This window comes from Parasteatoda tepidariorum, chromosome 1 (genome assembly GCF_043381705.1).
Source record: "Parasteatoda tepidariorum isolate YZ-2023 chromosome 1, CAS_Ptep_4.0, whole genome shotgun sequence".
Lineage (NCBI taxonomy): Eukaryota > Metazoa > Arthropoda > Arachnida > Araneae > Theridiidae > Parasteatoda > Parasteatoda tepidariorum.
Window position 1 is genome coordinate 102692629 of NC_092204.1, and position 15347 is coordinate 102707975.

General features: G+C 31.2%; 1 protein-coding gene across 1 annotated transcript in view; it reads right to left on the minus strand.

Moving 5' to 3' along the window:
- The window catches only part of LOC107436417 (uncharacterized), a gene marked incomplete in the record, with an annotated part of 134932 nt that extends 121190 nt beyond the window's left edge, over positions 1 to 13742 (minus strand). Inside the window, 1 exon segment of the mRNA XM_071184473.1 lies at positions 12760 to 13742. Within this exon segment, the coding sequence (XP_071040574.1) occupies positions 12760 to 12850 (91 nt within the window).
- Between the last annotated feature and the right edge of the window lie 1605 nt (positions 13743 to 15347).

Genomic DNA, 15347 nt, shown 5'->3' on the forward strand with positions numbered 1-15347 from the left:
TACACGCGCTGCATAGAATTCTGAAAATATATATATATATATATATACATGTGTGTGTGCGTGTGTCCGTTATAGCGGTAGTCCGTTATAACGGTATAATATCATAATACTCGTGAAATAGTTATTCTGGATCGTAATACGGCAAAAAGTACTGACACACTGAGAAAGAAAAAAAATTTACTATTTAAGAAAGGAAAAGAAAGTACCTTAAAATCCTTTTCTCCCGTAAAATTTTTATACCGTAATTTTATTCTATAATATTTATTTCATTACACAGTGATTTTACAGTAAATATTACTGTATAAAAATAACGGTATATCAGGCTTTTTATTCCGTAAAATTTGATGCTTAAAATCGATATGACGGTTAAAAGTATTTACAACCTGAAGGCCGGTACTTTTTGACGTAATTTGATGAGGAATTTTTAACCGTTCCGTTTTGTTATAAAGCAAATAAGCATATTTAATGTTAAAATAGCAATAAATGGCCTAAAAATTAAATCTATACTTGTTTATTTAGTTTTCTTTTAATTACATAACGATATTTTAAGTTACGAAATCGGACAAAAAACGAACTCTCTCTGAATGAAATCAAATTTTCATACGACTTTAAAATTCGATTTCTCGGGAACTGTTCAATTAATTTCACTCAAATTTTATACTTTGCCATGTAAACTTGTATATTTCAAAAATGACGCAAAAAGTCGTATACCTTAAAATTCAAACATTTTCACACCAATATTAGATAAAATAAGAAATATTTACTAAAAAAAAATTTTTTCATGGATATCTCTTTGGATCTATCTTTTATCTTTGGATATACGAATTTTATAATTGAGTGTAAAAACTTTTTAGTTGGTTTAAAAGTATACGCAAGTAGCTATAGCAAGAATACGCAAGTAAAGGATACGCAAAAAGTAAACAGTTAAGAGGTTCTCCTGACCAGACTATTGGGACCCTATCTCCCAGATTAGATCAGTCAGAAATCCGTGGGAGAAAAGGCGTGTTTATGCAGAGAAAGTACGTTTCTGTGTCTGATTTCATACATTAACACATGGATCAATAAGTCCCGAGACTAACAATGAAAACAACATTTTTTTTGCAAAATTTTTTTTTATTCATCAACATAATCACCTTTTAGGGTGATATAAAAAAAATTATCTTTCGCTTCAAAATAAGCTTCAGTTTCAGCGATGACCTCCTCATTGAGCCAAATCTTTTTCCCTGGAGCACTTTTTTAAGATCAGCAAAGAGCCAGTAGTCTCTGGGGGCTAAATCTGGCGAGTATGGGGGGTGGGGAAGCAGATCAAAGCCCAATTCGTTCAATTTTGCCATTGTTTTCATCGACTTGTGGCAGGGTGCATTGTCTTGGTGGCGTTTGCGATTTCCTCCTTCAAACGCACCAGCAAGTCAGTATAATAATCACTGTTGATCGATTTACCTTTTTCGAGGTAGTCAATGAAAATCACGCCATGCGTATCCCAAAAAACTGACGCCATGACTTTGCCAGCTGACTGCTGCGTTTTCGGACGGCTTTCGCCAGCTGTGCGCCACTCAGATGACTGCCGCTTCGACTCTGGAGTGTAGTGATGTAACCATGTTTCGTCCATGGTCACGTAACGACGCAAGAAATCTTTTTTGTTGCGAGTAAATAACGATAAACAGCTTTCTGAATCATCGACTCGTTGCTGTTTTTGTTCCATCGAAAGCAATCGCGGCAACCACTTGGAAAAAACCCTTTTCATGCTCAATTTTTCATGAAGGATAGTAAATACACTTCCATATGATATCTGTGTCATCTCACCAATCTCACGGAGCTTCACTTTACAATCTTTCATTATAATTTTTGTCACTTCACTCATATTTTCCGGTGTAACGGCTTCCACAGGTCTACCCGATCGTTCCGCGTCATTTGTGTCGGTACGACCACGTTTAAACTCGGCAAACCACCGACAAATCGTTGCTTTTGATGTACAAGAGTCCGGGTAACATTTGTCAATCCATTGTTTCGCTTGCACGGTGTTTTTTTCCATTAAAAAACAATGTTTTATCAGAACACGAAACTCTGTTTTTTCCATTTTTTAAACAAACTACAAAACGACTTTACTCCAACCTCGATAACTCAGCTGTTTCTGGTCCGATCGACTTAAAATTTTGACACGTTTCAAGCAAAGGTTAGTACTCTAGAAAGACCTGGTTACTGGTTTACTACGAGCGCCATCTCTGGGTTAGTCTCGGAACTTATTGATCCATGTGTTAGAATATCGGCTGCAATTCGCATATTTGATGTCCCCTCCTTGAAACATTAAAAATGAGTCCTAGATAGCGAAGATCTGATCAGTATATCAAAAAATATTCGGGGTAGACAGTTTTTTTTTTTTTTTTTTTTTTTTTTTTTTTTTTTTTTTTTGGCACACTGTACATTTTTATATATTAAGGAACTGAAAAATATTAGACAATATGATTTTTTAATCAAAATATTTGCGGATAGTTTTTGAGACTTGATGAGCAGCAGTAAAATAACTGGCAAAAATTGGCGTTGTTGAAACTATGTGAAACCCTCTGTTACTTCAGTAGATTTTCTTAAGATAAAATATGTTCTGAAGATTTAATTTTTAAAAAAATGAATACGCTGCATTTACATTTTTAAAAAAATAACGTAACTCTTTAAAACAAAAAACTTTTCGCTGTTTCAGCTATAAAACATAGTTTTAAGATTTAAAAACAAATAAGTAAGCTGCACTTACGCTTTAAAACAATTCAAAAACGCATATCTCTTTAAAAAATAATAATAATATAAAAGTAAACGGTAAAATTTGATCATTTTGCAAACCAAATATTATAATTAAATCAAATCTCAACTTTTAAAAATTGTACCGTCTTGCGGCCTTGCGGAATTTTGTTTTTAATGGAAATTTGTAAATTTTTCTTCTTTTTGTTTTCTACTTACAACTGTAGGCCTCATGCTATACTTTGTGGTGCATGAGGAGTTTTTTTGTGGTGCATGAGGAGTTTTAAGTCGTTTAAATAAAATAAAAAATTAAAAAAATATTGTACAAAAAATATTCACATTTATAATTCCTAATATTCCTAATGTTTTTAATTCTTAGAATAAGGAGTCACTTTGACAAAAAAGAATACACAATTTTTGAATCATGATTCCTGAATTAAAAACTGTGAAATTTTTATTGATTTATAAATTTTACTGTACAGGGTTATCTAAGGAATAGTATATCAGATAACTGGCTCCTATTCGTTTTTTGGAACCATTTTCAACCTTCATAAACCATTTTGCTTAAACTTGACTGAATTGTGTTGATACCGCGCTCAATTTCCATCTTCAAAGCGTAGGAGGTTATGTATTTGTTGATATAAAGCTTAAGCATAATAAAAGGGTCCAACGGCAACGAATTGCATGTTCTGGATTATTAATACTCGATAAATTACGAGAATGTCGAATAGCTCAATAATGCTCAAAGTAATGTTCCGCAATGAAAACGGGTTGTTCTTTTGAGGATCACTCCATTTTCAATAAACCTGAAATGCCAGTTGTCCTGCTGTTTTCTTTTTTCCTTTTGTTGGCAACATTGTATTGTAAATAAGCATCAAAACTCAATTTTGAGACAATCTTTACAATTAAAAGCACTTGAAATTCATTAAAAGACTATTTTCTACCTTTGAAAAATAAAATTGTGTTTTTAATTCCTTTTAATTGTATTTTTAATCTTAAACAATGGATAAACTGGATGCCAGCAAACGATACAAAAGAGATTTTCGAAAATTCTAATGCAGAGATTTCTTTCCTTTCATGTATATTTTTTTTAATATTTGATGAGTTTTTGAAAATTATTTAAACAATATATTTTCAGTTTGAAAAATAAAACTGTAGTTTTAATCATTACATACAAACAATCTTAAGCAGGGGACATTGGAAAATCCAATTCCAAGCAACTGATACGTATAAGGTTTTTAAAAAATCCAAAGTAGCGAATTCTTTCCTTTCACGCATTTTTTTAAATTTTGATTTGTTTTTAAAGTTTATTTAAATAATATATTTTATGTTTGTAAAGCAAAATTATGATTTTAATAGTGCCTTACAATTAATCTAAAGCAGGGGGCATTGGAAAATCCAGCTGCAAACGTTTGAAACAGATGAGGTTTTTGAGAAATCTAATGTAGAGATTTCTTTCCTTTTGTGCTTTTTTTTTTTTAATTTTGATGAGTTTATGAAATTCATTTAAACAACATGATTTAAGTTCCAAAGATAAAACTGCGATTTTAATAGTTTCTTACAAACAATCTCAACCAATTGACACTGGAAACAGCAAGAGATGCATAAAAGGTTTTCAAAAAATTCAGTCCAGAGATTCTTTTCATATTTTTTTTAATTTTGATGATATTCGTATCGTTACATTTTTCTAGGAAATCGCTCGAAGAATTATAAAAGTAATTAAAATGTTTTAGTGAAGCAGCAATTTAAAAGAAAAAATGCGGAATTGTTTCTTAAGCTATCACAAAAAATCTGGAGGAAACTTAACGTTGCTTTCTTGATGGTACCGAAATTGTAATTAAAATTACATTTTTAAATATAATACATTTTCCCGTTTAGGAAGAAATTTTAATAGTTTCCAAATTACAAAATATTCGCAACGCTATTTTTATTTTAAAAAATAAATTAGGAGGACATTTTTACATTTTTAATCTATTTCCATAATACTGGAATTAAAATTCTTTAAGCATTTTTGATAAATGTAAACATGCAAAAAAAAGCATTTTCTTCCTGAACATTTGAAATTAAAAAAATAGATTGTTATTAAAATTAATTAAAATTTTAGAATAAAATAATGAACATGAACTAAGATAATACTTGGCATTTTCATTGAAATAAGGATTCTTGAAAAAAATGTAATGTTTCTTTACAACCATTATGTTGACTGAATTTTAATAGAATCGAAAAATAAATTTGTTCTAGTCCTAAGAGCAATTTTAATGCAAAAAAAAACTTGAATGTCATTTACTTCTTTCTGTGGTGCTAAAAAATAAAAAAATAAAGCATCTTTGTTTTACGAAGATAAAATTTGCATAAATACAATGGTTAGAGTTAAACTCTTTAAAATTAAAATTAATGAAACTATTATTTTGAAATTTACCAAAAAACGAAAGTTGTATATAAGGGTTTACATATAAATGAAAAGTCCTTTATAATAAGGCATTCTACGTTGAATTTAGGCCTACTTTATCGCCTGAAACTTAATAATAAGTAAAACTTTGAAAAATGATTCAATAAAAAATTCTTAAGGCTGTCATCTCTTCCTTGTTCATAATTAAAACGTTTTGTTTTGTTTCATACTAATTACACTGGGGAACAATTTTTTTTTGTTTTCTGCCACATGAATTTTGAACAGATCTTGGATATTTTCACATTATTCATTTCAAATCGTTTACATTTTAAGTCTATTTTTAGTCAAAATGTACAAGTTTAAAAATGCTATATATAACAGTGTTTCACTTAAATGTCAAAACAAATTGATCTTGGAGTTGGAGCACATCATCAGGATTAAATTTGCCTAAAGACCCATACCACGAAATGTCTTAATACGCCGCTAAGGATGCTTTCTATTATGAACTGTTTCCTTATGTGCTTCTCAACAGGTCATAATAGGGAAGCGCCTTACCCGCGTATGACGACATTTCCAGGCATGGGTTCCAATGCAACTTTAAACCTGATTATGTGTCTGAACTAACTCCCTTAGAAGTTAGTCGCCTTGCTTACGTGACCCACTGTTACATATTACATTTTTCAACTTGTATATTTTGACTTGTTGTTGCTTCTGCCAGTAAGGCAGAAGGGGTTTGATTGTTCTTGTTTTCCTGTGGTGCCATCTATGGCCAAGAATTCGACTTCCGCCACACCCATACATCACACCCCCGTTAATAGGATGGGCCCATTTATACATCCATTCATTCGTCCACAGATCGTAATTCTGACCTGAACCAGCGAAGGATTCATCTCCAATTCAGTACCCCAGAGGTATTGATTTGTTATGGGAATGTGGACGACTTTGTGACCCGACAGATTTAACACACAATGGTCACCATTTGCTGCACGGCGAATCTTCGGCCGGTTGGATTCGAACTCCCGTTCTCACAAGCGTGAGTCCAGCGCCCAGCCAACCAGGCTATCCCGGCCTTTATTTTGACATAAAAACACTAAATAGATTAAAATCTGTTTTAAAAAAAACTCTGCATCTAGGGGAGCAAATTTAATTCTAGATTTGAAATCCCCATACACGATTGAGCAAGATCAAGTATTTGTATAAATGCAACTAAAAATTTGTATAATGTTGTGTTTGTGATACAAAGAATGTGTTCTACGATAATTTATATGTTTCACTCATAATTTTAAAGTAGATTTCCTATATACATTTGGAAAGTTTCATTTTTAAAATTTAACTATAATGTATCCTAACTTTAGATAATTATATTAATTTGCTATATTCATAATTATTTTCTTTATAACTGTCATTATTTTCATCAATTCCTACCTGCATTATAAATTCATTCCTTTTAACTTTATTTCTCTGATGAATTATAATTTTCGTATATGCATCATGTTTTGAAACTAGTAAACTCCATATTTAAATGTCGCATCATTTTACCTTTGGAAATAATTTTACTGTTTATAGTTGCACTGCACGTCTTTCATCATATCTGAAGACAGAATTTCAAATAAGAAAATGTTTTATTTATACATTTTAATTGATTCCGTGAATTCAAACATTAAACATATTTCAGGTTTCTCAAACTCGAGTTCTAAAAATTTTATTTTTGATATAAATATTCATTATCACGATTTTCCATTTATATTCAAATAAGTATATGTTTTGCATTCCAACATTTGAGGGCATTTTATTAAAATAACTAAGACGTGGGTGGTTTTAACATATTAACTACGTGCTTCTTCGAAATGTGAAAGGATTGTACAATATAATAAAAGCTTATTAACATAATAGTTCGAAAGCTAATGTTAGTTATAGGATATAATATTATGATCTATATGAGCGTCTAATAAGTTTTGTAATAACATATTATCATAAAACTTACGCTGCGCTATAAGTAAAAATGTCCATTAATTAGAAATTTGCGTTTCTTACTTATTTTTGGCTGACAATAACGAATCTGTAATCATTTTTTTATCACGCACCATTTTCAAGGAAATCCGCATTTTATTTTAAAACTCTACGTATTTTAACGCCACACAGTGAAACGAAACTCTTTTTAAACCATGGGAGTAAACCAACACGACGATTATCTTGGCGACAAAAGCCTTATCTGCTTCCCGAATTCTCAAGGCTCCAAATGCATGACAGCATTATAGATAGGAATACAATTCACTAGAAGCTTGGCGACTTTTTTCAAACAAAACGGTATGCGATGGACTGTTTTGGTTTCGATGTATGAATCAAGCTCCTTATGTTTATATAGAACTAGCTGTACCCTGCGTGCGTTGCAACGCTTTCAATTTGAATTTGAATTTTGTATTTAAGTGTGTAAATGACATTTGCGATTATGATTTGAAATGCAAATTTTATTTAATGGTGAAAAAAAGCAGTTAATTCTCTAGGATATCATTAGTGCATTTTCAAACAGACATGTATGGTGATGCACACGGAGCATGAAACATATTTTGGACAATGATCTGAAATAAGACTGGATCTATGGTGACATCAAGAATTTCTGCTGATATCTGATCAGTTTTAGAAGGTGGTTTTTTTTCAATAAGCCAAATTAGAATGTGTGCCTGAGGCAATCCTCGTTTTTGCCATTCAATAGAGTACACCCAACACCGTGTCTCTCTAAAAACATGACGCTTCACAATGAAATCAAGTAAAGATTATCATTTTTGTTTGAACACACGTGCTGTAATATCATGACGATCCGATGATGATTGTCCTGGTAACAAAATATCTCTAATTTCAACCCAAGCAGAATTGCACGTAAATGTAATAAATAAATCTAGGAGCCCATATGCGAGAACATATGTCATTGCATCCTGTGAGTATTCATACATGTGCCTTGGAGTCCAAGGCACATGTATGAATACTCAGACATGTATGAATACTACATTTGCAGGGAGTCCAAGTTTTTCTCCCTGCAAATGTAGTCGGCAATATAATCATTTTCCCCACATCATTAGGATTAACGTTACCATCATTAATTATTGCATCCCGTAAATGAATGCATTCTTCTGAACGTAATTTGGTTTGATTTAATTTAATATACAGTAGGCGTTCAGTTTCAATTTTCGCATACATATCGACAATGTATTGATGAACTAATTGTCGACATTTTAAAGTATGATTATCAGCGTTTTGGCAATCATTAATCTATATGCATAAAAACTTATTGCACTTGCTTTCTTATTGGTTTTCTCGCCTGTTTGCGGACTTCTTAATTTTATGTTAAAATAATATCCCTCCTCTCCTCACCAAAATAAAATAGGATATTGCAATGCATCATATGATCGATACGTTTCTGAGAACTCTTTGAACGTCACGATTTCTGCGATGAAGAACTGTATCGCGGGAGGTAAATTCTTCGCCAACTATAACAATAGCCACTTCATCCAATGTTGGCGCATTGTATTTTTCTTTGTGGTGGCCTACAGGTGTTTTTTCAGCTCTAATAACAACTTTGTAAATATCGGATGACATTTAGTCTAGGGCAATTGTGAACAGCCTAATTAACTGATTATGTTGATCGAAAAATTTTTGTAATACGGTAACAATTTTTCGTTTAGTGCCATTGTTTACCTGACAACGTTGATTGACTTGATCATTTGTGTTATCCATGAAATAAATTTGTAGAAATTTATGATCTGCGTTAGGCATTGAAAGAAGTGATCCTTGCACGATGATAAATTTGGCCTTGCACTTTGAATGTTGGGATGTAATTCTCGTTCAGGATACGTGTAGCACCGAATAAAGTCATTTAGAAACACGAATTGTACCGGCGTATATGCGCCAAAAAATGTTTCGATTGGTTTGTTTGACCTGATACGAAGGTTGATAATGTCTCGGCAGGCGACGTAAAATCTTGTAGTTTCTGTATGCTTCTAGAACAGCAAATTTCAGCTGTTTCATTTTTAAATTTGAGAGCATTACAAAACATACATAATTGATATATTTCTCCGATGATGACACTTGGGGGAAGACTATAGTTTGTTGTCGGATCATAGTGAAATGCACTGAAATTCAAATCAGAGTATTGGCAGCGTCTGAATAGCGAAATGCGTTCTCGGTCGGTTTTCATTCTTGCTTCCCGTTGCTCTGATGTTTCCGACGAACGGGCTTGTGTAGTTCGTAGTTGATTTGTTGACAGTCTTCTTTCCTGTTGCTCAGACGTTTCTAAGGAACGGGCAAAAGCATTCTGTTCTCGATTAGTTTCAAGTCTTTTTCCCGTTGCTCCGATGTTTCTGAAACACGGGTAGTTCTCTTTTTGCGCGCTTGAGATGTCGACCGACTAAGAGCGATTTGCTTAGGCGGCATATTTTTGCAAATATTCTTTCTGACAACGAAAAAGAAATGTAAAAGTTGGCAGTGGTCGCAAATTTGCTAAATCGAAATATCACATACATATTTTAAATAATAAAAAGAGCAATAAAAATGAGATGAATAAGAAATATGAAAATTATAAGATTTAAAACAAAAATCAATTTTATAAATGAAAGAAATAAAATGGATGAATTCGAAAACTTTGCATAAATAAACAAACAAACTAATAGTTTTCAAATGACAACTGTCACAGCACTGAAATCTTCGAAAAGTATATTTAATTTTGCTAACCTAAAATTACGTACTAAATATAAATATTTCTGAAAACGTGCAATTTGAATGAAATTTGCTTTTGTCTTTATATTTATTAAACAGTTTTCACAGTACTGAATCCGTGATACGACCAACAATTAAGAAATCTATTCTCGTTGATTTTACTTGCTTGTGCTCACCTGACATAAAGAAAAGCGCGAATTAAAAATTAAAGTATATGCAATTTACTTTAATTTACTTTTCTAAATGAATAGAGTTATAAGATAGAAAATATCACTGTTGTTATCTTCAAGATATTTGAAAATTGAATCGTTTATAGCAAAATTTAAAACAATGGCTAGCTTTTAACCAATCAGAAAATTCCATTTCGACTTTCACTGATATCGCTGGAACGGTTTATCGCAGAATGTTCTAATGTCGACAGAAACCTTCCTCGTGCTTTGAACTATCTGTATGCCAAGTTTCATAGCTTTCTGTCGGATGGTTTAGGAGTCTATAGAGGACAGACAGACAGACACACATTCACTTTTATATATATAGATTTAAAGGACAAAAACTATGTTCAAATTTGTTGTGCAGTGTTACTATCTATTTATAAATCATCGTAAAAATGAATGTATTTAATAAGCAATTTGTAACCAAAGCTATAGTATACTATAAAAGTGTGCACTTTATGTTTTGATTTTGACCAAAAATTATTACGATTTTTATCCATAAATATTACTATTTCTATATAAAAGAAATACGATTTTTGTCAAAACTATTTATATTTTTCATCTAATATGGTAAAATATTTGTTTAAGTCGTACCGTTGTAAAGTACTGTACCCGTTTAGAAACCACTTCTTGAAAATGACTTCACGATTGCGTATAAATAACTTCTTTTTGTTAAAAAGAAAAAAAAGAAAAGAATTATTAAAGTATTATCTTAGAAATGTTCATGGAATTCATCATAGTTTTCACTTCGAAAATAAACGTGTTTTAACATATCGGATAATAATATTTTCTAAAAAGTTTTCTGGCATAGCAACACGTGACTTCAGTGATGAAATCTCCACCTTTATGATGACTCCTCGCGAACTTAAAATATACACTCATTAAGTAACAAACCATATTAATTAACCTTAGCATTCAAAAATTTTAAACGTTTATGTGCAATTGATATACAAATAAGAACCAAAAAAAATGGAAAAATTTTGATTTTTATAAAAATAACATGAGCAAAGGAGAAGATATTACCTATAAAAAGCGTTCAACGTATCAATTACGTATTAAAGTCATCATTTTGTAATTATGAGATTTGGCATACCAGTTATACTGGTTATTAGTTGCTAGTTATACTCTACTACATTTTATTAGTTACTAGTTATAATCTAACTGCTACAGTGAAAAAATGCCGGATCAAATTATGATATAAAGTACTTTGGATGCATCATCCGTAAAATCCATTTTTGCCATAAAATATTATTCCATAATTTTTACAGTAATATTTATTTATGTAGAGTGATTCGGTGATTTTTCAGTAATTATTACTGTTCAAATTACGATATATCGGATTTTTTGTTCCATAACATATTTCAGTAAAAATGGATTTAGCAGTAAAAAGTACCGGTACTTTTACCTTAATTTGATTCCGAACTTTTTACAGTGTAGTTATTTAAATGTATATGCTAATAAAATCAAAAAAAAAGGTACAATAGTGGCGCTATTTATAACAACTAAAGTATTGTAAATATAAAATCATTTTAGTAGGTGAAATTAGTACTCATAGATTTCGCTTCTGTATTGTTTTACAATCATCCCATATATGAGATCCCAAACATATAAGGATAAAGTGTTTGTGCTGTTTATAGTCTGACTAATGAACTATTCAACTCGAGTAATAAAAAATATATTTAGAATATTCTGTAATCCCCCCTTTAGAAATGTATGAAAAGAAAATTAATATGAATTATAATGACATATGTGCATCGTAATGGAACACTCTGTATTTAACATACGTTGACGAGCATGTGTATTTAACATTATACGATTAAGAACATGTTTATTTAGCATTATACGTTGAAGAACGTATCGCTGGTTAAAAACTAAAACGACACATCTGCAAACGTGGAATGCCTGCAGATGTGTCGTTTTAGTTTTGAAGCAGCGATATGTATTTAACACTACATGTAGAAGATCACGTGTATTTAACATTATATGTTGAAGAGCATATGTATTTAACATTATACATTGTACAGCATTTGTATTTAACAATAAATGTTAAAGAGCATTGCATGTAACATTGTGCGTTTGAGAACAAGTGTATTTAACATTATACGTTAAAGAGCATATATGTATTTAACTCTATAGGTTGAATAGCATATGTATTTAACATTATACGTTAAAGAGCATATGTATTTAACATTATACGTTAAAGAGCATATGTATTTAACATTATACACGGAATAGCATATGTATTTAACATTATAATTTGAAGGGCATATGTAGCTAACATGATACATCGAAGTGAAAAGTGAAAGAAAGTTTTAAATGCTATTTTATTGAATTTTATAAAGTAGGTTTTAGAATGATGAACAGGACATTTAAACAATGACGACAGAACATTGTTTGGATGTTCTGCTTCTAACAACTACGAACAAAATATTGACTTCAGAAACATCTCGATACTCTTCACGAAACGATTTATTCTATAAAAAATCATCATGCTTAAAAACTCATCAAAATTAATTAATGTCCTACTCTCAGAACATAAACTTACTTGGGAAATTAAGTATTTTACAGAGTAATTTAATAAGTTATTCCGCAAAACTCTTTATTTAGTATTAATGATTACGAGATCAATAAATTATTTCAATATTTTTTTATCAATAACAGCAGCATTTTAATCCATAATAATGATAAATATAATAGTAGCTTATAAGCAATACTTACATATCCAAATGAAAGCTACAAAGAAGCATTGATTCTTAAAGAATGGTCTTTTATTCTTCTTTCCCTGAATAAAACAGCCTCGAATCTTCATGAGAATCTAAAAGTTTTAGTTCTCGAAAATCCAAGCCAAAATAACATTTATTCACATGTTCAAGCTAAACTTGAAGCATCTGTTTCTTTTCCCCAGTTCCAAAGTTTTTATAATATAAGCATCATTGGCAGTGTCATTAAAGTTTTATACGCAAAAAATTCTTCTTCTAGCTGTTTGCTTTTTAAAACAGGAATTATGTGGCGAAAAATGACTATCTTTGGTGTAGTTTTTCTAAGTCGAATTCGTGTATTAGTACCTTTTGCAAAATTCTAAAGCTTTAATAACGTAAACATCTTTGTCAGTATCAATATCAACGTAATTATAAAAGTACTTCGTTTTTCTACATATTTTAGATAGGGAACAGAAAGAAACAATTCTTGATGTTTATAAATAGGACTGGCATAAACTTTATCCATTGCGAAATATGTAAATTGGCTTGTAGCACGGCAGAGCACATCTCATCACCACAAAATTCAAATACAGTCAGGGTTTTTTAATCACAAATTTTAATTTTGCATGCTTCCCCCCTCCCAAAAAAACAGCAAATTTAGCAACACCGCAGAGAACAAAAACAAAAAAGGAATTGTGTCATCAATTGATTTTTAACTTTTCAGCCAATCACTTTCAAGATAGCCAACGAAGGTTTTAACTTTGTTTACCAAACCGTTGAACTCGCATAAAGACTGCAATGAACTATGCAAATGAATCGATACATACTCCTTAGCAACTGTTTGTTTCAATTGAAAGGAAATCCCAAAATCGCAGTTTAGCTATCAATTTTTATTAAATTTATGAAATGGAGTATCAATCTCGCCAAACGGCTCCGTTCATTGGCGAGATATCGCACATTCTTCGTGGCATGTCTGTCATGTTCGACAGTTTCACGAAGAAATAAGTTATTGTATTCATGACTTGGTAAAAAGTTCGATTAGTTGGTATAATTATTTTCATAGATTTTGTTTTTCTATCTTAGAGGGAAATGTGTGTCTCCAGGGACAACAGGAAAAAACAAATCGAGCGTCACGTGACGAAATACGGTTTAGTTTTTCGTTGAATTGTGATATAGAACTTGTAAACTTTTGACAGCTATCGAATTGAAGTCTCCGTGTAAACTGATTGTTAAATAGCGTGAGGTACTCTCTCAAATTAAAATGTTTGCTATCTCGTAATTGGCTTTATTTTCCGTATTGAATTTGTAACAATTTGTTCTGAATCTAATAGACCTCGTTGTTTCGGTACTTTCCGAAGTTGTCTCAAGAATTATTATTTTTATAAAATAATACATATTTAATACGTTTTTTTAGAAAATTAAAAAGTTTAGTTGAACAATGAATTAGTTTAGTAAAATTTCGGTATACTTGAGAAAGTCAGTTTAAATTAGAAAATATTAAGGCATGAGACATATTTCTTTAGGACTTATAATTAAATTAAGTATCTGTTGTCCAATATTCCATAATGTACTCGGTAAAAAAGTTAAGCCGAAAATTCTGGGTCCGGTATAATATAGTACAAATTTGCTGCTGGCTCAATAAGGTGATAAGAGAAATCACGTCTAAATTCAGGACAAATCTTAATACAGAACAAACTTACTGCATTCAAAATAAGGTGATAAATTAAACTATGTTTCCCATCAGGTTGAATTATAATTAGGAAAATAATTACTTCCGGCTTAATTAAGTGATAAGTTAAACCACGTTTCATTTCCGATCGACTATGAACAAATTTACTAAAGACTTAATAAGGTGATTAGTAAAACCATATTTCATTTCAGGTGGAAAAATAAAATGCCAGCAGACAAAATCACTATAGTCTTGAAAAGGTTATACAATGAACCATGCCTCGTTTCAGGTCGAATCATAATTCCGGACTAAATTACTACACTATGGTGATAAGTTGGAGTATGTTTCCATTCAGATCGAACCTCAGTATGACATAAACATTTGTATGAGAGATTAACGTACATGGTAATGCGGTTCAATCTGAAACTTCAAAAATAGTATTTTTACTTTAAATTCCTTATAAGTATTCCCTTTTTACTTTACATTCGGCAAGGATTCTAAAATGTTATAATAAGAACGGTGGTGACAACAGAACGCCATGATATAAACACCATCATTACAGAACACCAACAGCGCGAGTTTGAATCCCGGGACGTTTTGTCGTATATAAATATAAAGGCTAATTATTTGCAAATATTTTTTTTTTCTTTTTATAAAAGAAATAAAGAGATATTTTCATTTAATGAATTTTTTACAGTGTGGTAAATTTAATAAAATCTTTTCAATAATCGCTCTCAGTATTCTCCTTTTTAAAGAAGGCGTCGGGACACAATGGAAAATTTCTGACGTTGTTCTATAAAGTAATAAAATACCCCCAACAAGCCGCAAAATTATAACAGGACTTAGTGGCCGCCCAATGAGGCATAATATGGTTCCATCGTGTGCCCTGTGTAAAAACAACTTAGAAGTTTGATTTTTGTTAAGCTGCCAGAGATGAC